A 27265-nucleotide genomic window follows, 5' to 3' on the forward strand; every position below is an offset into this window, starting at 1 on the left:
ACATTTTCAACTTAAATTATCCCAGAAAATGTCAGAACAGCAGGGTCTAGCATATGGGGAGGATGCTGTGATGCAGTTCCTCTCGGGTCAACATTACTTGGAGAAACTACCATCAATCAAGTCCTAACCCAGGGTGAAGGGTGAGATACACTAGTAGAACTGATTAAATAACACGTTAAAGCAATTCTACATGGTGCCATTTTACCCGAGTCCCTCAGGGCGAATGCAGCCCCACGGGGTTTAAATGCAAACAAACCACTGATCTTAGAAGACACCTCATTTAGAAAAGATTGGGCTCTTATAGCCTGGAAGTGTACAAGGGACTGGCTGATCCTGATCATTACTACAGCCAAAAGGATAGCCGACACCCTTTACATACAGATGCAAACGAGTGAACAAGGCCTGAAAGCAAGCATTGTACTAGCCACATATAAAAGAAAACTGGACGAGACCAACAGTGAGTTAGGCGAGTATAAAGATTACCTGATGCAGTCCAAAATCAACAAACTACAAAAAGATTTGAAGAAATTCTCCAAAGAAAAGGTAGACCCATACACCACAGAGGAGTATGTCCATAAACAATAGAGGACATGAAAAAGGGACCACAGGGCAACAGAAGGAACACAGACACAATGAGCTCAAGTAGTGACGACAGTGACTATGAACTCAAACCCCATAGAAGAGGAAGGGGCAGGGGCTATTTTGCAGGTCCACACCAGACATTCAACCCTATTTACCCAAACTTCCTGAGGCAGGGTTATGGTTGACCCCCAATGTTTCAGCGATTCCCACAAATGCTGGGGCCCCATAACTCCAATACCCCCAAATACTGAATACTTTTTTAGGGAGAGGCAGGGCAAACTGAGGCTCACAAGGGGTGCAGTGGGAGGATCTGAATCGGAGGATGACTAGGAGCATGTCGAGGGAGCCCTCTTCCAGCACCAGCATGGAATATCTAGTTATGAACCTTAAGACACCCCACTTACTGAACCACAGGAGAGACTTAAATAAAGGCCTGGGTTTTGAACCGACCAACACTATGGACAGCTTTAAATTCCGACAGGAGTTGGCAGACTTTTTTAGGAACATCAGGCTCAAGGTTTTTTTTTTTTTTTTTTTTTTTTTTAAGGCAGACCAGGAACTGGGGAGGGGATACTAACTTCCACCCCAAATCTAATTTTACCCCCATGACCTAGTCACTCTCCATTGAGGTAGCAACTTTTTCTTAGCTAGTGCTTCCACTTCGTGGATTACTCCCTGGTCAAAAGTCCCACCCATTTAGGAATCTCATGAGAGATGAAAAAGAGGCACTAGAACAATTGAAGAGCAACCCTGATATTATCAAGAAACCAGCGGACAAAGGGTGTGCAATTGTCCTCCAGTCTAGAAGAGCCTATGAGAGAAAATGCTTGAGATTGCTCTCAGACAGCAGAAACTATAGAATCCTCCAACAGGACCCCACTCCAGAGATCAAGAAGGAGATAGCCCTTTTGGTTGAGGAGGGAATAAGAAATAACTGGATTACAGAGAAGGAAGGGAACTTTCTCTGCCAAGAGGACCCTGTTGTACCATATTTCTATACTCACCCGAAGGGGCAAAAACCACCTAGACCTCCCCCAAGTAGACCCATTGTGTCTGGGATGTGGTCTATTGTTGCAGTTTTGCGAATTCCTCCTGAAACCTTTGGTTCAGAATAGGACGGTATACCTGAAGGACACAACTGATGTGCTCAACCAGGTCAAGGACATGGAGTTTGAGCCAAACAAAGAATTTATAGTTTGGCTTGGACTTTGAGTCCCTCTATACAAACATTCCTCAAAGGGAGACCCTGAGGGTTATAGAGGAGACTATTTGACCAGGATTGGTCATTTTGCACTCCAAGATCTTTCATCTTGCACCTTGCTGAGATTGCATTCACCAAAAATGTCTTTGAATTTCAAGGCACTTACTACCTACAAACCCTTGGCACATCTATGGGTAGTGCCTTTGCTCCCAGTTTGACAGGACTTTATGTGGCATCCTTTAAAAAACAATTCATCTTTGACCCTGGCAGTCCCAGGAGTAACAACATCAAATTATGGAGACGGTGCATTGATGACGTGCTGCTGATTTGGGAGGGTGATGATCCATCTATCACTGACGTTTTGCATTGGCTCAACAGCCAGAACCCCCTCCTACACTTCACATCCACAGTGATGAAGGAATGCCTCCCTTTCTTGGACCTGGAAGTTATCTCGAAGGACAGCAAACTGCAGACACGCGTTTTTCACAAGCCCACCAATAGGAATGGCCTTTGACAGTTTCCACCCAAAAACTTTAAGGGAAAACCTACCGGTGGGTCAGTTACTCCACCCCCGTAGAAACTACTCGGATACAGAGGACTTCAGAGAGAAGTCGAGAACTCTGGCTGGGAAACTACTAAACAGGAAATACCCACGGAGAATCGTCCACAGAGCACAGAAGAGGGCACTGAACTAATAGGGAGGTCCTCCTGGAAACAGTTGACAGGCCACAAAAGAACAGCGCCATTTGTGTTACAACTTTCAACACCGCTTACAATAACATCAATTCAACACCGCTTCTAACATCAAACTCATCATAATGCGTAACTGGAGGATCCTAAACTCAAATGACCTGAACCTGGACAAACCGCTATTTTCCTTCAAGAAAAGCAAGAATACAAGGGATCACATGCTGCACACAAGACCCAGGCTAAACATACAGAGAGACCAAGAAAACTTAGGGGACCTTTCCCCCAGTACTGGACACACAAAGTGCAGATCATGCGACGTGTTTAAACTCACTGAAAACACCAAAAGCACTGACATAGGGCTTGCCTATCCATGGGAGCAGCGTAGGCATTCACATGATCAGGTGCCTGTGTGGCTTAGTTTATGTTGGTTTGACAACCCACAAAGTGAAAATTAGAATCATGAAACACAGGTCTACCATTAGGGGCCAAAAAACTATAACACGCTTTACCACATATCATGCATTGAAAAAACATTCAGCCAATGACCTTTTTTGGACTGTACTAGAGAAACCATACATCCTGCTCACAACTCGAAATCCAGACAGAATCTTATTTCTGAGAGAACAAAAATGGATTTACAGGGTACGTAGCCATGAAATTGGCCTGAACGACAACATTCCCTGGAACGCTCTAAACAGAATGTAATAAACTCCTCTAGGTCGATACTCATCCCGACCACTAACTGGGACGAGGTGCACTCTCAATAAATGTCCTGCAGTATGTACTGTCAGACACGCAGGGTCCTGCCTCCGAACTATGATAACCATGAGGACTTGAGGAGGGGATCCCCTCTCTCTAAAAAGTACCTCTTGAGCGAGTAGGTCTCAGTTGGCAGGAACCCCTTAATATTACTTTTTTTCTTTTTTTAAATAAGGGATATCGCCCTGGCTCCATGCAAAATAGGAGCTTTCAGTAGTTGCCCCATGACATAATAGAACAGTACTCTACTCAGAGAAGCACATACGGAGGCGCAAATGCGACGACTTGTCAGGATATGCGTGAAACACGAAGAAGACAATTACAGGGCATACTTTACTATTAGGTAACGCATCACTTCAAGATGGTGATGAGGGTGAGCGTTCAAGCCCTCAGGCAAGCACGTTGTGGTTGCGTTAAGCCTGTACGAGACCTTGTAACGGGAAATGCCGGATTTATGAAGAGGGTAACAATGGGTTCCCAGAGTACCTGCACGGCGCCGGGAGGGACACAGCTCCAGAGACAGGATCACCTTGACGAAGTAAGCGGGGGAACGGGAGGGTTTTTATCCACGATTATCTGAGATCACTAAGCCCGTTGTTCTCCTCTACACAAGTGAGGCAACTAAACACAAGATCCAGTATGGCATGACGAGGCACAATATTGAGTGAGGGTGTATGGGAGGATACAACAACGGACATGGTTGACAGAGCATGGAATACGATCGGCAGTGCAAACTGATCTAGCCTTTATTTAACTACCTTTGATTTTTTTCTATCAGAAATTATAGTGTGTGACTACTGGGAGCCGTCCACGGTCCCCTGCCATTTTGAACACGAATTCCAGTGAAACTCGGTAAGAAATACCGAGAGCACACCCAGAAAGTGACTTGAGTAACGATTTAGCCTTTTTTTTTTTAACATGCTGTAGAGTGATGGATACACGCTCATTTAGGACGATTGGTCCTATCATACAGTGTTTTCTAAATAAGACTGTTTTAAACTACTGTGTCGCACCAAATGAGTTAAGAAGGACAAAACCACTTGTTTCCCTCTTCTTTTTACTATAATGCACAAACATGATTCAATTGTGTCCATTGTTCATGTGTAAATATATTCTTTTCCTTACAGGTTTTTGTTCCTCTCTAAGTATGATTATGAGATCGACACAACCTGGTATTGACACAGGCTAGAACTCCGATGTACTCCTTAAGGGGGTGTAACATAGGGATCTATTTAGTCCTGATGAAAGCCGGGGAAGACGCAATATCCGGCTGAAACAGGTCAACAGTCCTTCAGAGTGGAGGGGTAGAGGGTCCATAACTGACCAACATACCACCAACCACCGGTTTATTTAAACCTTAACCCTAACCTTGGAGTCCGCTAATAAAATAGGCATTTGGAGATCCCAGAGTTAGTTTTAACATTGTACTTCTGCACTTTCCTTTGATCCCTATTCTTCATGTTTGTATTGTCTCCCCCACCTTATTGCTACACCTCGGACATTGGCTTGCGCAGAGGTGTGTTTGGCAGCCCTATGATGAAGCATGCCACAAATCTTTGTGGGTGAGGGCAGCTTTTCCAACATTTGTGTTTTGCCATTTAACCTCTTCAAAAAAAGCAACATCTTGATTTTCCTACTTCTCAGTGTGTGACAATTCTATGATAAAGGAGGTCGAGGTAGGATATTTCCTCTTTCCCCTTACTTCTGTGTGTGGAATAAACTAATCCGCCAGGTGCTGCTGGCAGAACTGTTCGGCTCTAGCCTTCAAAGATCCTGTCAGGTGGTTCACGATCAGGGATATGTACTGATGTTCTATTCAACTCCAGAAGAGCAGTGAATTGGCACAGGACCGAGGACTCCCACTTCACCCTCTTTGTAGCACCACATGGCTGTGGTGATATTTGTGAAAAACTTTACCAGCTTCCCCATGACGGATGGCAGGAGGGCCTTTAGCGCCAGAATAGCCTGCAACACCAACAGCTTGACATGGATCCCAGTTTCAGGAGTCCTCTGATTTCTACCTCCCATAGATGACCTCCCAAACCCAGCAGCGATGCACCAGTTACCACTTCCAGCTCTGGGTGGGGAGAGGAGAGGGTTCTGCCGCTGGTCACACTGCGGTCGAGTTGCCACCAATGCATATTGCATGCATACCTGTGAAACCTGAATGGTATCCGACAGGGTGCCATGGTGTTAGGCCCACTGAAACTTCAGATTCCACTGCAGAACATGCATATGCCACCTGGTGTAGTTGACAAGTAGGATGCAGGAGGCCAACAAGCCTCAGAGCTGCTCTCTCGGAGATCAAGGCTGAAACACTTAGTATCCAAGCCAGGTGCTGCTGGCAGAACTGTTCGGCTCTAGCATTCAAAGATCCTGTCAGGTGGTTCACGATCAGGGATATGTACTGATGTTCTAGTCAACTCCAGAAGAGCAGTGAATTGGCACAGGACCGAGGACTCCCACTTCACCCTCTTTGTGGCACCACATGGCTGTGGTGATATTTGTGAAAAACTTTACCAGCTTCCCCATGACGGATGGCAGGAGGGCCTTTAGCGCCAGAATAGCCTGCAACACCAACAGCTTGACATGGATCCCAGTTTCAGGAGTCCTCTGATCTCTACCTCCCATAGATGACCTCCCAAACCCAGCAGTGATGCACCAGTTACCACTTCCAGCTCTAGGTGGGGAGAGGAGAGGGTTCTGCCGCTGGTCACACTGCGGTCGAGTTGCCACCAATGCATATTGCATGCATACCTGTGAAACCTGAATGGTATCCGACAGGGTGCCATGGTGTTAGGCCCACTGAAACTTCAGATTCCACTGCAGAACATGCATATGCCACCTGGTGTAGTTGACAAGTAGGATGCAGGAGGCTAACAAGCCTCAGAGCTGCTCTCTCGGAGATCAAGGCTGAAACACTTCGTATCAAAGCCTGAATGTGGTGAACTTTTTGCAATAGAGGGAAGGCCTTGAACTGCACAGTGTCCAACACAGCTCCTATGAAAGAAAGCTGCGAAGAAATCAGATGAGACTTGACTTCGTTGATCATAAACCCCAACGATGTTAGAAGGCTCACAGTCCTGAGGTGGTCTACGACAGAATGTGGCAAGCCTGTCTTCAACAGCAGAGGTAGGGGAAACTTTTATTCTCGACCTCCACAGATGCGCTGTGACCACGGCCATCACTTTCGAGAAAGCCCGAGGGACACTACTGAAGCCAAATGAGAGTACAGCAAACTGAAAATACTTACGGCCTATCTTCAGTGGCGGTCTGTGCAGGTAAACGTGGAGCGGCAGAGCTGGAATTGACAAACGGCGGAATAGTGAAAATAAAATTAATAAAACCACTTTCCTTGTACTCGCCGTATCGTCGACTCGCCAATGCAGCAAGTGCAAGGTAAGTGGTTTCATTTATTTGCACTATTCCGTTGTTTGTCGCTTCCTACCTCCTATACCCCTACCCCTGCCCCTGCCCCCACCGTGCCTACCTGCACGGGCCACCATTGCTGATCTTGTCTGTGGGACTGCAGGCAGGTACATGAAAATACACATCCTCCAGGTCTAATGTCACCGTCCAGCCAACCGAATCTAGGGCAAACAGAACCTGGGCCAGAATTTGTATTTAAGTTGTCCTTCCATGGGAAGGTATTTAGAATGCGAAGATCTTGGATAGAGCAAAGCCCTCCATTTTTCAGTATGAGCAAATTGAATGCAACATCCCATCCTTATTTCCAAGTACAGAACCCTCTCAATGGAGCCAATCCGGTGTGGGAGGGAGGTGTGATGGCCTGGGAAAAAGGGTAGGGCATATCAATGCTAAATGATCTAGAGATCTATTTGTCAGATTTGCTGGATCGTCACCCTAGAATAAAGTACTGGATTCTTCCTGCCCCGGGAGTTTCACGCTGCTAAAGGCAAGCTAAACCGGCTAAGAGGCTGTTGTCGCAGGGGAGGGGAACTGAGAGGACTTATGACTTGGATAACCTGAGCACTGCCTGCCTGTTTCATACCCTCAGCCACGAGAGGACTTGGTTGACTTCATAGGCAGCTGTGAAGAATGGTGTTGTCTGTACACCAAGTGCCTGCAGTAGTCTCAGAATTTTCTGAACTGGTGAGGAAACTGCCTGGCAGGGGTTGAAAGACCAGAGAGTGTGTCATGACTCTACTTTCTTTAAAGTGTTTTAGGGCTTAATCAGTTTTGCTGCCATTGTGAGCAACTGAAAAGCATATCCATAAGGGAGGCCTGTATGTATCCTGAGGAATATATGGATCTCATCCACTCATGGCGACCCACAGTGGAGCCAACCACCCTTCCCAGGCAATCAGTAGTATCAAGGTCGGCACAAATCATGTATTTGCCCGCCTCCTGATCATCTCGGTTTTTTGGCCCAAGAGGGCCCCAAGTTCTTCTAGGACCACTGGTAACATTTCACTGGCCAGGACCCAAAGGGCATGCACAAATAGAAGCCTGATAATTAAACTGCACTGACTAACCTCAATGTTAGACTGGCAGAGCAGAACATTAGTTTCCCAGCACCTCATTCCTCTTTGACCCCCCCCGCGCTGTACGGGGTAGGAGGGCTATTAGGCCTTGGGGGTTTCACCCTGCTGGTGGAAGCCTGGACCACAAGACTCTCTGAAGTAGGATGCGGAGTCAGGAAAGCAAGGTTGCCAGAAGCCAGCCTATGTCTGGTAACCTGCCTATTTATCAGTGGACATGACCAGGATGTTGACCAAGTGACCAAGTGACAATTAAGATATCCTTAAAGGCTTCATTGACCAGAAGCAAGACTCTGATAAGGCTGGCCAAAGTTGCAAAACCTCAATACGTACTTTTGTCTGGACTTCAACTGAAGGTGGTTGCATGTCCTGGACCTCTGCTTGTCATCGGATACTTTGGCAAAGGAAGCACTGCCTTGCTTTGCAGGCCCAGGAGGTAATTCAATCCAGTATCAGGGGAAGTAGTAAGCCAACCGGCCTCCTGCAAGTCCACATAAAGGATGCCATCATCAGTTGGGGGCAGGGTGAGGTAAATGATCCTCCATCCCCACAGTGGTTATCTGAGTGATGGCAAGTTCTAGTCAGAGATAGAGCCAAAAAGAAAACAGAGCCTCCGAAGGATTTGTGAGCCGTTATGCCAGGTCTTGAGGTACCTTCCCTCTCATTCCCCAAAGCTAGGGTTGATTTGGTTTTGATTTTTTGAAGACAGATTAACAACCTATCCTTTCTGTTCAAGGTTTTTGAGGAAAAGGTTTGGCAGAATTTACAGTCCTTCAGCTTGAGAGGGGTGTTGGCAGTAAATACAAATCTTGCTGGGATCTTGTGAATGCAGTCTCATCTTCCCACAACTACCACAAGACCAGAAGAGACCTTTTTTGGATGTCTGATATGATATGCAATGAGATTTTAAATCAAATGGTGCTATAAATATCCTTCAAACAGTTCAATCTTGTTGGGAGTAAAATAGTTGAATATTTCCAGGTTTTTCTGAAGCAAAGTGAGCAAAGCTCAGGGAAACTCCCTTCACACAATGTATGGTACAATATTTGAAGTATGGTGGGCTCCAAGGGGAATGTTGATCAGGGTGCTAAAATCTGATTGATTGAAGTTTAGTTGCTTTTAAAAGTAAGGGAATAAGATACTTAAGTTAATGTTTGTAGCCCTTACACGCTAGTACAATACAGTACTGCCTTCTAATTCTACTGTGGAACTCCCACATAGACAATGGGGTTCATTCAAGCATAGGAATCTATAAAATACGCAATACTAAATAACTATTCTTACTGAGCCATATATTTGTCAGTAATTGTTTAAAACTTAAGTAAAAATTGATTTTATGTACTTGTATATTTTTCTTATTCATCTAAGTGGAAGTTTAAATGGCAGAAAGGAAAATATTACTTACCCAGTAAGCATCTGTTCTTGGCATGTAGAGCTGTAGATTCACATGCTTTGCATACTCCTGCCATCAAGTGTTGGGTCCGGATGTTTGCACTTTGTTTTTCTTCGAAGAAGTCTTTCCAGTCACAAGGTAGGTGACTCCTCCTTTCGGTGATTAGTGCGCATGGGCATCGACCCCATTGTTAGATTGTTTTCGCGCAGAGGGTGAGAGTGGAGTTAGTAAGAATAGAATACAGATGTCCATGCATATGTCTATAAAGTAAGAGAGAACTGCAACAGGTATAAGTACCCGGGGAGGTGGGTGGGCGCGTGTGAATCTACAGCTCTAAATGCAAAGAACAGATGCTTACTGGGTAAGTAACATTTTCCGTTCAAGGCATGTGAGCTGTAGAGCACATGGTTTGCATAGACTAGACAGCAGTATTCTCCCAAAGCGGTGGCTAACCTGTAGCTGTTGCAGTTGTCTGAAAGAGTGTTCTAAGTACTGCCTGGCCTACATTAGCTGGTTGTCTTGCTAACACATCTACACAATAGTGCTTGGTGAATGTGTGCGGTGTAGACCATGTTGCAGCTTTACAGATGTCAGCTATGGGGATGTTTCCTAAGAAAGCCATGGTAGCCCCTATTTTGCGGGTGGAATGCGCTCTAGGGGGAATTGGTAAAGTCCTTTGTTTTTGCATAAAATGTTTGAATACATTTAACTATGCACCGAGCAAGACCTGATTTAGAGATAGGATTGCCTTTTTGTGGTGGAGCAAAAACCCCACAAAGAGCTGTTCAGTTTTACGAAAAGGTTTTGTTCTTTCTATGTAATACAATAATGCTTGTTTAACATCTAATGTGTGTAGAGCTCACCTGCCACAGAATCTGGTTGAGGAAAAACACAGGCAACTCAACAGATTGATTAATATGAAAGGCAGATACCACTTTGGGTAGGAATTTGGGATTAGTGCGATGGACCACTTTGTATTGGTGGACTTGACAAAATGGTTCCTCTATGGTTAGTGCCTGAAGCTCACCCACTCTCCTCAGGGATGTAATCGCAATGAGAAAAGCAACTTTCCAAGTGAGAAATTGCATTTCACCTTTGTGCAATGGCTCAAAGGGTGGACCCATTAGTCTGGTAAGGACAATGTTAAGATTCCACATTGGAGCAGGTGGAAGTGCTGGTGGAACAACCCTTTTGAATCCTTCCAAAGTGTTGATTACGGGTACTCTAAAAAGGGACAGGTGCTGTCTGTTTTGAAGGTATGCAGCTATTGAAGCGAGATGTAAGTGTATGGATGTGTAAGCTAACCTTGACTAATGCAAGTGTAGCAAGTAACACATTTTATTTTGAATGGAAGCATCTAGGGGATTGATATGGTCGTTATTACAATATATAACAAACCGCTTCCATTTAGCTGCGTAGCAAGCCCTAGTAGTAGGCATTTGGCCTCTTTAATGATATTCATACAGTCTGGCGGACAGTTCAGGTAGCCAAACTATGATTTCAGGTGGCAGATCGCTAGGTTGAGATCTTTGGGATCTGGATATCTCATCTCTCCATGGCTCAGCATGAGGAGACTGGGTGTGAGATGTAGTTTTTGATGAGGAACTTCTGAGAGCTCCATCAGGGTAGTGAACCAAGGTTGACGGACCCATGGGGGAGCTACTAGGATCAGTGTGAGGGATGTTTGTCTGAGCTTCCTAACCACTAGTGGATTGAGTGGGAGAGGCGGAAAAGCGTAGGCAAATATTCCTGACCAGTTCATCCATAGTGTATTGCCTATGGACAATGGGTGTGGATACCTGGAGGCGAAGTTTTGGCATTTTGCGATTTCGTGTTTTGCGAAGAGATCTATCTGTGGAAAGCCCCACATTAGAAAGAATTGGAGGAGAACTTGAGGGTGAAGTTCCCACTCGTGAATCCGTTGTCCCTGCCTGCTGAGTAGATCTGCGCTCTGATTGTTCACTCCTGGGAGATTTTCTGACAGGAGATTCATTCTGTGATGTATGGCCCACCTCCAAATGGCTTGTGCAAGGCGTGACAGCTGGAGGGAGAGTGCCCCCCCCCCCCCGCCTTGTTTCTGTATGTAATACATGGCCGTCATGCTGTCGGTGCGTATCAGGACAGTTTTGCCTGCAAGGTGAGTCTGTAAGGCTTTGAGCGCTAGAAATACTACTAGCAGCTCTAGATTTATGTGAAGTTGCTTTTGGTTTCGATTCCACAACCCTTGAATGGTGAGAGTCTGGAGATGAGCTCCCCAACCAGTGAGCGATGCATCTGCTGTTAGCACGGTCTGTGGAACTGGGTCGATAAAGGGCTACCCTTTGGATAGGTTTTGTGGATTCCACCACTGCAGAGAGCGATGGGTGCGGCCGCCTACCAACACTAGATCTGACAATTGACCCAGAGACTGATTCCACTGACGTGCTAAGCATTCTTGAAAGGGACGCATTTGAAGTCTAGCATGGGGAGCTATCATGATGCAAGACGCCATCATTCCCAGTAGTTGCATATACACTCAAGCTGGTAATGACAGGTTGGTCTGAAACTGTGAAATTAGAGCGTGCATATTGCAGATTCTGGCTGCATTGGGACAGGCTAGAGCTTTGAGTATTCAGAGTAGCTCCCAAATATGTTTGTGTGTTGGAGGGTTGAAGATGGGACATCAACACATTTACTATAAATCCTAGATTGTGCAGTAATTGCAATGTTATTTGAGTGTGTTGGAGACACGGAGTAAGAGCTGGCTTTGATAAGCCAGTCGTCCAAGTATAGGAAGACATGAATCTGCGGTCTTCACAGGTGCGCAACCACTACTGTCAGGCATTTGGTGAATACTCTGGGAGCAGTGGTGACTCCAAATGAAAGCACTTTAAACTGGTAGTGTTTTCCTGCTATTACAAACCTGCGATATTTGCGATGAGCGATATGTATTTGGATATGGAAGTAGGCGTCCTTTAAGTCTAGAGTGGACAGAAAGTCACCTTGCTGTAGTAGTGGGAGAACTTGACGAAGTGTTACCATGTGAAAGTAATCTGAGTGAATGTATTCATTTAACTATCTGAGGTCCAGGATAAGCCTGAGCGCGCTGTCCTTTTTGGGTATTAGAAAGTATAAGGAGTACATGCCGGATCCTTGATATTGTAAAGGTACGGGCTCTAAAGCTCCCTTTTGCAGAAGAGAGTGAACCTCCTGTTTGAGAAGGTGTAGATGCTCTGGTGACATTTTGTGTGATCGTGGAGGAATGTTTGGGGGATTGTTGGTAAGCTCCAGGTAATAAGCAGATTGGAAAATTCCTAGGACCCATTTGTCTGAAGTTATTGTATGCCAGACAGGAAGGAATTGAGGGAGAAGTCCCCCGACAGGTGTGGAATGAATGATCGGGGGTGGACGAGGCAAGTCACTGTTTATTTGTTGATGGGGAGGAGCGGGATGTGGAACCTTTAACTCTTCCCTGGTCATTATTGCCTCTATAACTGCCTTGAAAGTAACCTCTTGAAGAGGGTGACTGACTGTTGCCTCTATATGACACTGAGGTGTCGGTTGATATGGTTTTGGAGCCCCCCTGTAGAAAGAGCAATGAAAGGAACCCCGATTGGATGGAGACTGCAGGGCTCCCATTGATTTTGCAATGTATGTGTCCTTCTTCATCTTGTCTAATGAAGTGCCTACCACAGGACCAAAGAGATACTCTTTATCAAAAGGTAGGTTTAAGAAAGAAGGCTGGACGTTGGGTTTAAACCCTGAAATTCTAAGTCAGGCATGCCTACGTAGCAAGACACTGGTGTTTATTGAACGAGCAACAGTGTCAGCCGCATCTAATGGTGTTTGATATTGATTTCCCTTCCTGTATCAGGTCGTGTGCTTTAGCCTTGTGTTCGTCAGGTAAAAATTTGAGTAATTGTTCCAATTCATCATAGTGCGCTCTGTCATCTAGCTAAGAGAGCCTGAGTAATGGCAATACGCCAGTGATTGGTAGCCTGTGCAGCCACTCTTTTCCCTGAGGCATCTATTAATTTAGATTCTTTGTCCGGAGGAGGGGCATTCCCGAGGTTTGTGAGTTTGCCCGTTTACAGGCATTAGAAACCACAAGGGAATCGAATGGTAATTGACCCTTGATATAAGCTGGGTCTGCTGGTGCAGATTTATATTTTCTCATCTACCCTTTGTGTAAGGATTCTTGTGTGAACGGGATCTTTAAAAATGTCGTACGCATGCTTTATCATACCCTTAAGCATAGGCAGTTTATGAGTGGATCTCTTGGAAGAACTTAATGTTTCAAAGAGAAAGTCTTCCGCAAGTGACTCCTTATGAAGCTGAACTCCATGATATTCAACAGCCCTATTTTATTATTCTCTGTACCCTACATTATCAGGTGGAGGGTTTTGTAGGGTATAAGTCTGGATCATTATACGTGTTAGGATCTGTATTATAATCATCCCATGGATCAGGACTATTGTCAGTTTCGGTAATGGAGGGACTGTTACCAAAACATGCTTCGGTGCCGATTATTTTGGCTCGGTCCCTGAATGGGGTCAACTCGATCCAGAGCGTGAAGGCTTTAATGTCTGTTTCGGTGCCGGGTTCGAAGGCAGGGTGTTGGAAACCTATTCTCGGTGCCGGCCTTGGCCTGAAGGCAGAGGCGGGACCGGAGCCTTTTTCTTGGGCAGAGGTAGAGTCTGGGGCATGGGAGTGTTGGTACTCACAGGTACCCTGACCCTGCAGAATGTCTTCGTCCATGTCTAACTCTGCATCAGACAGGGAAAAGTGCTAGTCTTCTTCCTCGGCTCCTTACACGTTGTTGGCGTCTTGTTCGGAATCTTCTCTGAAGAGGTCCGGAATGGAGCTGCTGTGTTGATGTATTTCCTGACGTCGAGCTCGATGGTCACAGAGTGTCTTCTTGGATCAGAAGGACTTGAACGCATCGCAGTCTTGTTCGTCGTGCTCCGGGGAGAGACCCAAGTTGCACACTTCCTACAAGTCGGTGCGCGGGTACTTGGCGTGGCACAGAGGACAGAATTTAAATGGAGTCCGTTCCATCGACAGAGCTTGCCCGACACGGCTAGGCCCAATGGTTTTCCACTAGGTTTCCTATCATAAGAGTTTTTCCTGTACGATACGGGGAGATTGGGAAACACGATCGAATAACAATACCGTTGAGGGTAAGTGGATTGCGCGCCGAGGGGAACCCGAGAAACCGTGTCGAACCGGAGCGCAGCAATACAAGTCCGAACCCGATGGCGGAAAAAAAACAATCTAACATTGGAGCTGATGCCCATGCGCACTATCACGAAAGGAGGAGTCACCTACTTGTGACTGTAGAGACTTCTTCGAAGAAAAACAAAATGCAAACATCCGAACCCAACACTAGATGGCAGGACTATGCAAAGCATGTGATCTACAGCTCACATGCCTCGAACATACATTTATTTTAAATGGTTACCTTATTAGTGCCAACGGAAATATCATCTTCGTTTTCAGAGGCTTCAAATCTAGCATATTCTTCAACATCTTGCCATTCTCTATTATCTTTATGAAAGTACAAACGAGTGCCTGATAAAAAACACAAAGTTAGGTTAAGATCTGCTGTTGTCTATAAAGATCTAAAATTGTTAGAGTAATATTACAAAATATTCTACCTTTTAAGAAACCGTGCCAAATTGTTGTAGGCCAAGAATGGCACCATCCTAGATCATCGTCATCAGAGAGCGAAGACAGTGAGAAAATACCAGACTCTGACTCAATACTTGCCTAATAAATGGAAAAACAAAATGAGCATAAGAAACAGTTTTTCCTTCCTTTCTACATGTAGGACAAGTTACTTACCTTTGGTAACTTTTTTCTGGTGGACGTTATCTAACCACATATTTCTCGCCTTGTACCCCCAGGCGCAAGACTAGATCCTGAGATTTTTCTTAGCATTGCTCCTAAATGCCAGCAGGTGGCATCATGCAACTACACATCGATTCAGTCCAGCAACAGAAGTTATGTCGGAGCCACATATAAGTTCTACCCCTGCGCACTGATATATGTTTCTTTCTAGATTGTCACTACTGGATGCAGAGCTGAAAGAGGAATCAGATATGACAGTGTGCAAATCCCTAAATTTGGAAAAATTACCAAAAAAAGGTCAATTTCACAGAACGGGGCGGTGCGAGGGCGGAGGGATGCGTAAGAAAGAGCCTTGCGAGGAGGAGCCAAGATGGCGACCGGGACGGCAGCGTAGACTCCCGGCTCCGTGAACCTCCGCATCCCGCACGGATATCCTGCACGAGATCCTTAACCTGTGCTACGCGGTCGTGTTTCTGAAGGAGAGAGGCACCCGACTGTGTGACTCCGAGGTTTCTGGCTGCGGTATCGCCGGAGAAATGTGCATTTGAACTTTGCGGCCTGTGCGGCCCTGGAGCCGGGACCTCGGGTGGACGCCGTGGCCGGGTGGCAGTTCAACAACAGCGGCCTGTTGTGACTGGGTGGAGTCGGTCCACCGGAGCGGTGCCAAACTCGGCCTACATTTCGTCGTGGTCGTCTCTACGGTCATGCGTAGCGGACCGAGTGCATGCCCGGGGGTGCAATTCTCAGACCCTCCGGTGGCTGCCCCTGCCTTTGATGGTGAGCTGCCCGGCCGCCGCCCGTATCCTGCCCTGATCATTGCGGGCCGCCCCAGAATTTTTACGGGAGCTGGTCCGTAGTGGGGACGACTGTTGCCCGTGACCACGCAACGGATCACTTTTCGCCTGCCCCCGGAACCCGGTCACCAGCGACGTGGACATCGAGACGCTTGTCCCGGGGTCCCGGCCCCGGTGAGGGTCGGGCATACTTGGCGGCCATCTTGTTGCAATGAAGCCTACCATCCTGTCCGCTGGGCCGCAGCGGGATTGTGAGAGTGCGACTTTCGGGAGTGTGGCGGCGCGATCGCAGAGAGCTGTGCTGGGGTACGGCGACCTCCTCGAGGCCCTTGGTGCTCTTCACTCCTCCTTGATTCATGGTGTCGGGGTCTTGGGGAGTAAGCTCGACGGTGTGGCGTCGGCGTTGGGGCAGTGGCGGCCCGCCTGTCCGCACGTACACAGGGACTACCCACACTGCGCACAGGAGGACACTTTGGCGGCCACCCCTGAGGTTAGTGCACAGCTGGACACTCCGGCCAGTATGCTACAGTGTGTTCGTCCAGCTGAGGACCTGATCTGCCCCGGAGGCACTAGACCTGAGTGGGATGTGGTAGCCTCGTCCCGTACGTGCCCTCCTGCGACCCAGAGACAACTCCAGCAACTATTGTCTGCTTTGGCTGCTTCTGCCTTCCTGGACCTGGAGTGCAGTGCATATCCTTGTGCAGCACTGGGAAGCCTGTTTCTCCACGCTGCAGACTGTGTTGATGCTCAGGGACTTCCACCCCACCTGTGTGCGTCGCTTCTCGGACGTTTTTGGACAATCCTCTACCTTGGAACATCGGATATGGTGCTGGGTCGAGGGGTAGGCATGGGCAGACTCCCAAAGAGTGGTCAGGGATGAGGCTGATCCTTCAGGGGTGGTCATCTAGTGGACGGGCGGGCTCAGGGGTTGCGTGCTCTCCTGGCATAGCTAACAGCATAATAGGTGCATAATGCTCCCCATTTTTCTTTGAGAAGATAGATTTTGTGCCGTTTATTGTTCACTTTGGGGGAAACTTACCGTGCGGGAGGGAGAAGCCGGGGGTATGTTTTGAAGGCCCTCCTCCAGTTTCTTAATACTTTCTCTACCCCCCCCGTCTGGTGGGGTTCTTTTCCTACTTCTTTTTCCCTATTCTCCTATATTTCGGGTCTGGTTCCAGGGCGACAGGCACACTGCTGGGGGGGGGGCCGTACTCATCTGCAGAGGTGCAGGGTGGGGGGTTGGGGGAGGGGATTCTTTAGTCTTTTATCTCTTTTTCCATGGCCTCCTTTTTCTTCTCTGATTCTTTTTGTTTTTCTTTTCTGGGATCAGCGTGATACACCTCCTTTGCTATGACTCGTTGCCGCTCCGTGTGTACCGCAATTTCCGGGGCGCTCTCCGGGAGTTCTGGCGTAGGACTGCAGGCGCAACTGCTTATGATATTTTTCCCCATCCTTATGTTCTTGTGTTTGCGCCATTGACCTAATGGATTGCTGTAAATCGCCTACGTTTATTACTCTGCATATCTGTAATTGCTGTTTGAAAATTGTTTGGCACCTGATCCTTCTGCCTAGTTTCATTATAAAATGAAAACCTTTTTCTCCTGGTGCCCTACCTACTTTGTTCACGGTAGTAGCATTACGATTCTGCTCCCCGAAGTGCTGCCTGTGTTTACACTTGCCTGTTTTTTGCTCTGATTGCTTAGCGGCCGGCCCCGGGGGTTGTAGGCCCATACTTGTTCTTGATAGAACTGTCAATAAAGGTTTTAAAAAAAAAAAAAAAAAAAAAAGAAAGAGCCTTGCCGAAGGTTGCAACTTGTTCTTCAGATGGATTCTTCTAAACACAGGATCCTCACCTTTTAAGCAGATACCAAAGCAGTAACTTCCAATGTGTTAGACCTGTGCAATGATTCAGACCAAGTGGTCCTACAGGATCAAAAGGGATAAGTGCCCTTATTCAACCAGTGTCATGGTCGAATAAGGCCTCAGATTTTCCACTGCCTACTTCTTGGCGTATGCAGATATTATAAAAGGTCTATCCACTTCAATATGGTCCTTTTGTGCACTGCCTTACCTTTCTTTGCTCCAGAAACCCCGGGAAGAGCTGATAGTCCACCCAATGGTCCTTAGTACAATCGATAAAGCCGAAATCATTTTTGGGCTCCAAACAATAGAGCCTCCGTTCCTCTTTCGATGGGTGAGGAGCAGCAAAGACTGAGCGTGATGGGTTGTCTGATATGAAAAGGCATCATAAAGTTCGGCAGGTTTGCTGCCCTAGCCCCCAGAAACCAGTTTGTCAAAGAAAAATGTGATGTACTGTGGATGAATGCAAAGAGCTTGCAGCTCATTCACATGGTGATCCTAAGTTATCATAATGAGAAAGACTGTTTTGAGAGTCAGTAGGTGCAAAGGCCAGCTGCGCATCGGCTCAAATGGGGTTCGCAAAGAAAGTGAGAGCCAAATTAAGGTACCACTGCCACATCACAAAGGCTTGAAAGATATGAGCAAGACCTTTAAGAAAACACATCACAACAGATGTAAATAAGGACGGTTGGTCTGATAAACACAAAAAGGCAGAAGGGCCAACAAATAACCTTTAACAATGCTCACAACAAGTCATTGCTGGGCTAAAGACAGTACAAGAAGCAAAACATCAAGTAACTTTGTCTGTAATGGATCTAGATTGTGGGAATTTCACCAGGCTAGAAGCTTTTTCCAGAATCTGGCAAAAATAGATTTTTGGATGGATGCCTTGCGGCGACAATAGCATCCACTACTACAGGTTGAGTGGTGGTGGATGGGTGGGCGGGAAGAGGACTCCACTATTAATCTCCACGCACTGAGCAATCGATTGCATAGGTCAGGGTGCAGGACCCTATCATGCTGCTGTGACAGAGGAGCCTCCTGAAATAGTACCCCGATTGGAGGACAGATGCTCACGCATGGAAGTCCGGAGCCCACTCTCTCATGCCACAATCCAGAGCCACTAGCATGACTTTGGCTTGGTCGTTCATGATCTTCTGAACTCTGGGCAGGAGAGGCAGTCGAGGGAAGGCATACAGAAATCCGAAGTTCCACTCAAGGGGGACTGAGTCTCACGCAAAGACTTTTTGGGAACTTCAGGTGCCAAAGTATTGACACTGCACATTCTTGGCAGTGGCAAATAGATTGAGTCAGGGTTCTTCCTATAGTTGGAAGTTGGACCTCCAGTTCTAGCTTCCATTTGTAATCCACAAGGTGTCACTGACTGAGTTAATTAGCCCTGGTATTTAAAGATCCTGTCAATTGGTCATTGACCTGGGAGATGCCCTGTCGACTCAGCTAGTTCGAGGTGCTGGGCATTTTGGGAAAGGCCCACGATCTTACTCTCCCCTGCTTGGTGAACTACCACATGGCAGTAGTGCAGAATGGGAGGACGAAGACCAGCCTCCCTTTGATGATGGAAAGAAGGCTTTCAACGCCACATACATGGCCTGCAACTCTAACAGACTGATGTGGAAATGGGTCTCCGCAGGAGACCAAAGTCCTCTGACATCAGCCTCTCCCAGATGTCACCCCAATCCAAACAGTGACCTGTCCATTGCCACCGTCGGCTCTGGGTGGGGTAATGAGAAGAGTCTTCCGTCGGTCCAATTGTGATTGAGTAGCCACAACTGTAGGTCTTTTGCAAGCTCTTCTAAAAACTGGATAAAATCCAACGGGTTGCCTAGGTGCTGAGACCACTCAGAATTCAGATCCCACTGCACAGCCGCCTGTACCCTTTGGCATATTCCACCAGGAGGTTGCAAAAGGCCAAGAAACCAAGATGTCTCAGAGCTACTCTCAGAGACACCAAGATCCAAGGCTGAAACATTGGGATCATATGCCAAATGTACCGGTCTCTAACTGGAATCGTCTAAGAAATTAGAGCTTGGATTAGAGGTGTTCTAAGAGAGACTTAGTAACCTGAGTTCCAATTGAGCTTTTGGTATTAACCAAAAGAAATTGCCTCATTCTAGACCATTCACTTTGGAGCCCACCTCACAAAGTAGACTGTTTCGAAAGATAAGAGTAGCTTTAGAGAGCTTTGAAAATCAGCAAAAAATATCCAGACGGACTCATGAGCATCTACCACCTAGATTTTATAAGTTCTCCTATTCCCTTATACTCACTCATACAGATTGTTCACCGAATTAACAGACCCCAAAGGTGTTAGGAGGTTTGCCAATATTTGGTGGTGGTCTACAACTAACTTGCGAGCCAGTCTTCAACAGCCAATCTTCGAGGGGTAGGGGAAGACTGGTATCCCCAATCTCTGAAGAGGTGCTGCTATCACTGCCGTCCCTTTTGTGCACGAAGGCAAGGCCGAAAAAGAGGATGAAAAACTGAAAATGATCCTGGCCCACCTTGAACTGCAGGCAACACAGTTAGAATATTATCAGAGAGGAATGGTAGGGCAGATCCTTGCTAGACTATATGACGCACCCATTTGTCGGATGTAAGGCTCTGCAACCTATGGAGGCAATACCTTATCCTGTCTCCAACAGGATGGCCAAGTGCCATCGACAGCAAACTAAACATTTTGGAGGTAGCAACAGGAGACGAGGACTGGAATGCAGTGCCCTGAGGGGCCTGGGTGTTGTCAGCTGGATCCCAGGCCTTGAAAGAACTGGGGGTGCAGGGGAGGGGTCTGCTGCTGTGGAGGTGGGCACCTGTGCTGTCTTTGAGCAAAGTCATTTCTGAAGCCTCAAAATGGGTGAAACTGTTGAGGATACTGATGCACAGGAGCAGAAAGGCACCGGGAACGAGCTGTGGCCCTACTTACCTCAAAGCCCTCCCAGGCCGAGTCTGCCTTCCCTTCAAGAGAGGGGTGCCATCAAATGGCATGTCCATTAATGATGCCTGAATACCACCCGAGAACTCCGTGGACCTCATCCATGTGCGACACTGATGCACCACACTGGTAAAGACTACCATACCCAAACACACTGTGGTGCCCACCCCAGAGCAGATGAGTTACTTCACCTGGCCTTGACCGTCTTGAATGATCGGAGCCAAAACTGGCCTTGAACTCCTCTGGGACTGACGGGAAAATTTCAGCCACAGAGTCCCATAATGCACCGGAGTAGCTTCCTAGTCATCAGCTGGCATTGACGGATGTAATGGCAAGGCTGAACACATAAAAACATCCTCTTTCCAAACGCCTCCATTCTCTTCAACTCCCCATTTGCTGGGCTGTACAGAAGAAAATGGGATTGACACTGCTGGTGTAAGCCAGTACAACCAGTCTCGCTTTCAGTAGGGTGCTGCATAGGGATTGCAAGGTCACCAGGAGCTGGCTTATTGCGACACCCCAGTTAACTATTCACTGGTGGGCACAAATTAGGTTTTTACCAAGTGCCCATGAGGACATCGATAAATGCCACATTATATATTAACAGGGGTTTCGAGGAAGATTGTCAGATGTAGGAACTCTGTGAGCATATTAGTCTTTACTTCAGCTAAAGGTAATTGCAGATCCAGGACTTCCGCTGCCCTTCTAATAACCATGGCAAAGGACATAGAAACGTCTGTAACAGGTACAGGTGGGGAGGTTAGGGGCTGGAGAGACACCAGCTCTGTGTCAGGGACATGTCTAGCCCACTGGCCTCTTGTAGGTCCATATAAAAAGCATCATCATCCTACTGTGGGAAATAATCATCCACACCGTAGCAGTCATCACTAAACGGAGGCTGGCTATCATCAGAGTCAGACCCAAAGAGTTGTTTGAGTACTGGAGGATGCTCTCTAAGCAAAGCCACTGTTTTGTGAGAGTTGGAAGGAATGTGGGCCGGGCACGTAGGAAGTGAACTCGAGCGCAACTTGGTTTGAGGTCAGGACAGATTTGGTTTGGAGTTGGACACAACTATGGGCTGGATGTCCGCCAGCAGTGCTGTGCAGCACATACTAGCATTGATCATGGCACCGTGAGTGGGATTGGCTCTGGAGTCGGAGCTAGACCCAAAGAAGGTTGGAGAAACAAACCGGCACTGAGGGTGGGCAACCAGCGGTAACCTGCCTTGGGGCCTCTGTGGATCCCTGGGGACAAAGAAATGCCAGCGGTACAGTTAAGGTACCTACGATGGTAAGCATGGCATCATTAAGCTCCTCAATTTTTTCCGAAGTTGCCGACCGACCAGGGAACTCTAGGTATATCAGAATTGGCTGCGGAATCCACTCGTCTGCAAGGAACCAGCAGTGAGACTGCAGAGCCCTTAGGCATCTCAGAAGGAGAGGGGCGAGGCCCGCTTAGACATCTTGTGTTTTTTCTTTGTTTAACTACGGGACCGGCCAAGAGAACGTGAACAGGTCAGTGACCGACTTGGAGCAGGAGTCGTGCATACGTGATATCAGATGAAGTGCAATGATGTTCAGTTTTGCTTCGTGGTGCCGGATCACTTTTGGATTAGGGCACACTCCCCAAACAACTTGGAGTTGTGGTCCGACCCTACATACAAATGATGATATTTGACTGCGACAAGCCCTCCAAGGTTTAAAGGCTGCGGTTTTTGAGGGTGACATTTCTTTTGTACACTCAATAAAAATATATTTTGAAGAAAAATCTCCAAATCCAGTCTGGTACCTGAGGGAGCATTCACAAGGTGGGGAATCTGCAGTTATAAGTATCTGTCTGAAAACATTCTTGAAATCCATTCTTTTCAAAGTTCTGATTTTTGGAGAAATAATCTGTCAAAGCTTCAGATACTATTGTAATTAACATTTCCAATAATTACCAATTAATTTCTTAAGCATTACCTGCTCCTGCTTTATTGAGGTTTCCTCCTTCCAATGATGATGCTTTGAGAGGTTTAGCTCAGACTCAGAAGAAGCTGGTGGAGGACGAGCGTAGGAATGTAAACTTTTACTAGTGGCAATTATGTTAACAGGAGAAGATCTGTAACAAAGAACCAGAAAATGTATTAACAAATGAAAACAACAATACAACAGTAGTTAAAGAAAACGCATAAATAGCTGCAAACGTGATAAAGGGACCACATCAAGGCGGCGTGGCGTGCTGGGAGAAAGCCCTACACCACAAATAACAGAACAAAACAAAAGTTTCTTCAAAGTTGCCCATGATGAAACGGTCTTCATCTACAGAGCACATGTGATTAGGCCCCTGGTGAATAGTACACCTTTACTAGTGCGTACAAACCACTAATGAGCAGTGCTGTTAATCTGAAAATGTGGTACTGTTGTAATATCCTAACATCTACGTCGGTTGGGGTACGTTGTTATATTGTGTGCTTTGTCACCATCATAGCCTTGATGAGGTTTTAACATCTTTAACAAGCCTCAAATAAGGCACATACTTTAAATTCAAAACAATGCCAATAGTATTGCATCACTAGAAAATTAGCTTAATCTGCAAAAGATATGTCAACAATAAGCACATTATAAATTGACATAGGTTGTCAAAATGCATGAGCTGATTTCATAGGTAAGAAATAAGTTTATACATCTTTCATAAGTGAGTAACTTATGCATTTACGTCCTGCTTCATTCTCAACATGAGAGAATATTTTTTCCGAGAATCAGCTCGTTATACTGGTAATAACACTTAAGCATGTGCATAAGGAATATGCTCATGGAATGGGAAAAGGCACATTAGAATTATAAAATATGTATGTATCTCAGGAAAGCAGCTGAAGTTACTTTAGCCAAGGGAGAGCACAGGGATACCTTCCAGGAGGAGCACCTTGGGGTGGAAGCACACTTCAGTCCCCCTCCAGTGGGCAGACCCACTCCTGAATGGAAAATGTTTGAAGAGGATGCAATGGGTGTTGGGGCAACGGAATACTCCAGCATCTGTATGCGCAAGTCACATATCTGGCTTGTTGAGCATGAGGCCAAGTAGATTTCAGACTGTCTTTTTCAGTATTCATTCTCTCAACATCCACTTCACGTCTGGGAAGAGTGTGGCAGACAATGGCCTAATAACAACAGGCCTGTAAATTTTAAATAATAAGCGTAGCACATACATGTTGCCATCTAGGGTCAGTTGGTCATCGATATCCAAAGTTGCTCTTGGGTATGGTCAGGCTGCAATTTTCTGCTTTAAAAAATGTCTGTGCGCTTATGCTCATCAAGTGCCCCATATCATCCCACAAGTCTCGAACTTATCATGCAATGGAGTTTCCAACCATTAAGAGGGATCGTAGTGATTAACATCTACAAGAAACTTCTTAGAGCTTTGGATGAACAACAGTCAGCAGCCCCAGTATTACTCCACCTAGGAGTATCCATTTACATACAGAATTTTGGTATCATTGCACATGTCCATGACTGGGTCTACATGAATTGGAGAGCCATGGAATGAGTCAAATTCTTTTTAACTAGGCTAGGCATCCACATTAAACGTGGTACAGTATAATGCTGCACCACTTGGCTAAATTGCAATGCCTGTCCGCTCCCTGACCTGCTACTTTTAATATTCATTTTTGTATTTGCTTAGTTAAATAACAACCAGAAACACTGTATATGCAATTGTTACACATTACCCAAGAGGTTTTTTATGATTAAAGCATGTAATTGAGGTTATTGGGTGGATAGATGATGGCTAGTTAACATAAACAAGACAGTATAAACAAATTACTCATTAGCACTTTTACAGTGTTATATTGCCTAATGTATTGAAAAAGAGCGGACAGTTTGTAACTGGCGATCAGGATTAACCCAACATGTGGTTAACTTTGAGGTCAGTGAAGACATTAATCATATTTCAGCAGAAAGAGTTGAAGTTCAGGGTTCCGAGATGAGAAAACCTAAATCTTGAAGTTGCCCATGGAGACTTGATGGTGACAAGAAGATGTAGGTTGTCCGGGTGCAGGTTAAACGTTGGGGTGCCATCTAAGGCTTTAAATACCAAAATCTGTAGCATATATAGAGATTCTTGGTGGATATCTGGACTTGGTGACAGTAGCTATAGAAGAGTGTTTACAAGATTTTCTAGTTTTGGGGACAGGGGGGATTTCGGTGAGAAGAGTATGGGGAAGACACACAAAGTTTGTTGCATCAGTCATATTTGCTGAGCTTTTAGATAGATGCTATATCATAATAAAAAGGAAGGCCCTATCCCTGCCGTGTGTATTCCACTGGCCGGATGTGGTGGCCTGCTGGGCTGTGTTGGAAGCAGTCTTGGTGCGCAGAGTAGAGGAGAGAGGTCTATACAAGTGTCCAATTGCTGCCTCATGGGATGAGCTGAGAATTATTTTTAGAGAACGTGCCAAAGACAATACCAAACCGCCCTTGAGAGGTCTGTCTCCATATTCACACACATACATGGCACACTCCATATACTGGATGTAGTGCAATACACCTCACGTATCTATTTCAGGTCTATATGTGTAACCCTACTTCAGAGATATGCTCTTATTGACTTACTCATGTTTACCAACAAGGTTTGCCCATTTTTTCTATAGTATAACATGGTTGCTTTATTTTTCTTTGCACATAGTGCAATACTACCAATACAAAGCCGTGCTTACTGCAACTGTAAACTCCTACTCTGGATGCATTGATCTTGTATTGCAGCCTTAATTAGATGCTATTTTAAGTATTTGTTATGCATTGCTTAGGTACGTTTAATCATTAAAATCCCAATAAAAAAAAAGTGAGAAAAAACTGTCATGTTTGCGGAGGAGAAGTGAGGATAGCAGTGTCTTGACTGTGTGGAAGGAAAGAAGTCTATATTTTCATAATGGTCATTAGTTGAAATCTAGCTGCTGTGGATAAATTAGTCATACTTTTGTGTACACCGATGTAAGGGTTAAGTGTGTGCCATTTTTTTTGGCTGATTCTGTAGGAGGTAGGATATGAGGGAATGGGCAAACGGAGAGGGGCGGACAGGTGAGGAGGTCGATTACAGACAGATGAGGGGTGGAGCTAAATCCTTCCCCCCCCCCCTACACCCTTTTAAATAAGGATTGCAGCCAAATGGGAATGAGGGAGAAAAGGAAAACAAAGTATTGGACAAATAAACCACGATCTGTACGAGTTTGTCAAATCTCACATTTTCCAGCACAGTCCTCAGTCATACTCTAGATATTTCCTGAGTTATCTAACTGCTCGAACCTTGTTTAGAATAGTATATCACTTACACACAGCACTTGAAATGAAACTTTGGAAAACTAAATTTCAAAAGAACACACCAAAAATGTCCTACCGGTTATTAAATGAACATTGCATAAGGGGACTCTGTGGGCTAGTGGCTATATCAGCAAGCTCTGTCAGCCAATTTACTCCCCCATCCCTTGAGTAGGCACTTTCATGTGTATTTGAGGTATGCTTGTTCCACTGGATGCTGGTATACTCTTGGTGTGAAAGATCTGCACTTATGTGGAACACAGAATGAGAGGTGTCATCAGTCTGGACAGCTTGCAATTCAGGAAGATCATCTAGGAGAAAAATTACCACCATGTTAATCAATTTAAATTATTTATTTTTTTAAGTACAATAAAATGCATCCTGTTCAATAATATAAAAAACATATGTATAAAGTGGCCCCATTTATGATGTTTAACAAGGTCTGCAATTAAAAAGACATTCTATATATTCATAGCCCAACCAGGACGTTCCACGTGCACCAACTTATTTTTTTAACCATATTTTATTGCCATTTAATCTTTAGCCTTACATACAGTACATTATGATGAATACGAATTCAGCATGTATGAGAATTGGGTCCATGACCATTCACAGAATCTTACAATCCAACACCTGCAAAACAGAAAATAGAACATAGAAACAGTACCCCCCCCCCCCTCTCCTGGGTCCACGTGCAACCAACTTAACATTTCAAACTGTGACTAGACTGTGTCTCTACCAGATACATAGTTACCGAAGGTAAGTAACTCGTTCATATAATCGAGACATCTAGCCGCAGATTCCTTAACTTAGAATAGATACCAAAGCTATACCCCATTGGCGGAGGGTCTGCAACTGAAAGCCACAAAGTTACCAAGGGAAGTAATCCGTCAATAGTAGGTGGGGACAGCAATGCCAGCTTGACTTACACCAGACCCATGAACTCAGGGTGGCAGCATGAGCAACGGAAGCAAGGTACTACAATCTGCCAGAGGACGGTACGAGCCCACTTTCGTCCAGACAGGCACGAAACTAAATCACAGAACCAGAATGGTCAGTGCATAATGGCAGAATGCCATAAACATCTGCGAGAAGGGACTAATCAGTATGACAGTCAGAACAGACAAATTGAGAGTGCACAACAGCTGATGCCAAAAAATGACATGTATGGGGCAGATGTCATCATGTCGAGACATACGACTACCAGGAGATACATAGATGTGGATTACAAGAATACATGTAAACAGACATTGTGTACTGTGAGAACCACACAAATGCACAAGCCCAATGCAATGTAACAGCATGTGCGCGTTGGCAGAGAAAGACGGGCGCATCACCAGGTAGTCAACCAGCCAACAGTACCCACCGGTACAATGACCAAAGGTCACGGGAAAGCCGGATAGAGAGATAGAAT

General features: G+C 45.8%; 1 protein-coding gene across 4 annotated transcripts in view; it reads right to left on the reverse strand.

Moving 5' to 3' along the window:
- Positions 1-27265, reverse strand: part of HBP1 (HMG-box transcription factor 1) — a 425155-nt gene that overhangs the window by 210342 nt on the left and 187548 nt on the right. For 2 of the 4 annotated variants that reach the window (XM_085654129.1, XM_085654128.1), the window contains 4 exons: positions 25931-26162; positions 22522-22660; positions 14764-14875; positions 14568-14677 (listed from right to left, as the gene is read on the reverse strand). In XM_085654129.1, coding sequence (XP_085510255.1) covers positions 14568-14677; positions 14764-14875; positions 22522-22660; positions 25931-26162 — 593 coding nt within the window. The remainder of the gene's footprint in view (positions 1-14567; positions 14678-14763; positions 14876-22521; positions 22661-25930; positions 26163-27265) is intronic. The other 2 variants (XM_085654131.1, XM_085654130.1) reach the window with 1 other exon arrangement.

The sequence above is a fragment of the Triturus cristatus genome, chromosome 4_1, assembly GCF_964204655.1.
Source record: "Triturus cristatus chromosome 4_1, aTriCri1.1, whole genome shotgun sequence".
Lineage (NCBI taxonomy): Eukaryota > Metazoa > Chordata > Amphibia > Caudata > Salamandridae > Triturus > Triturus cristatus.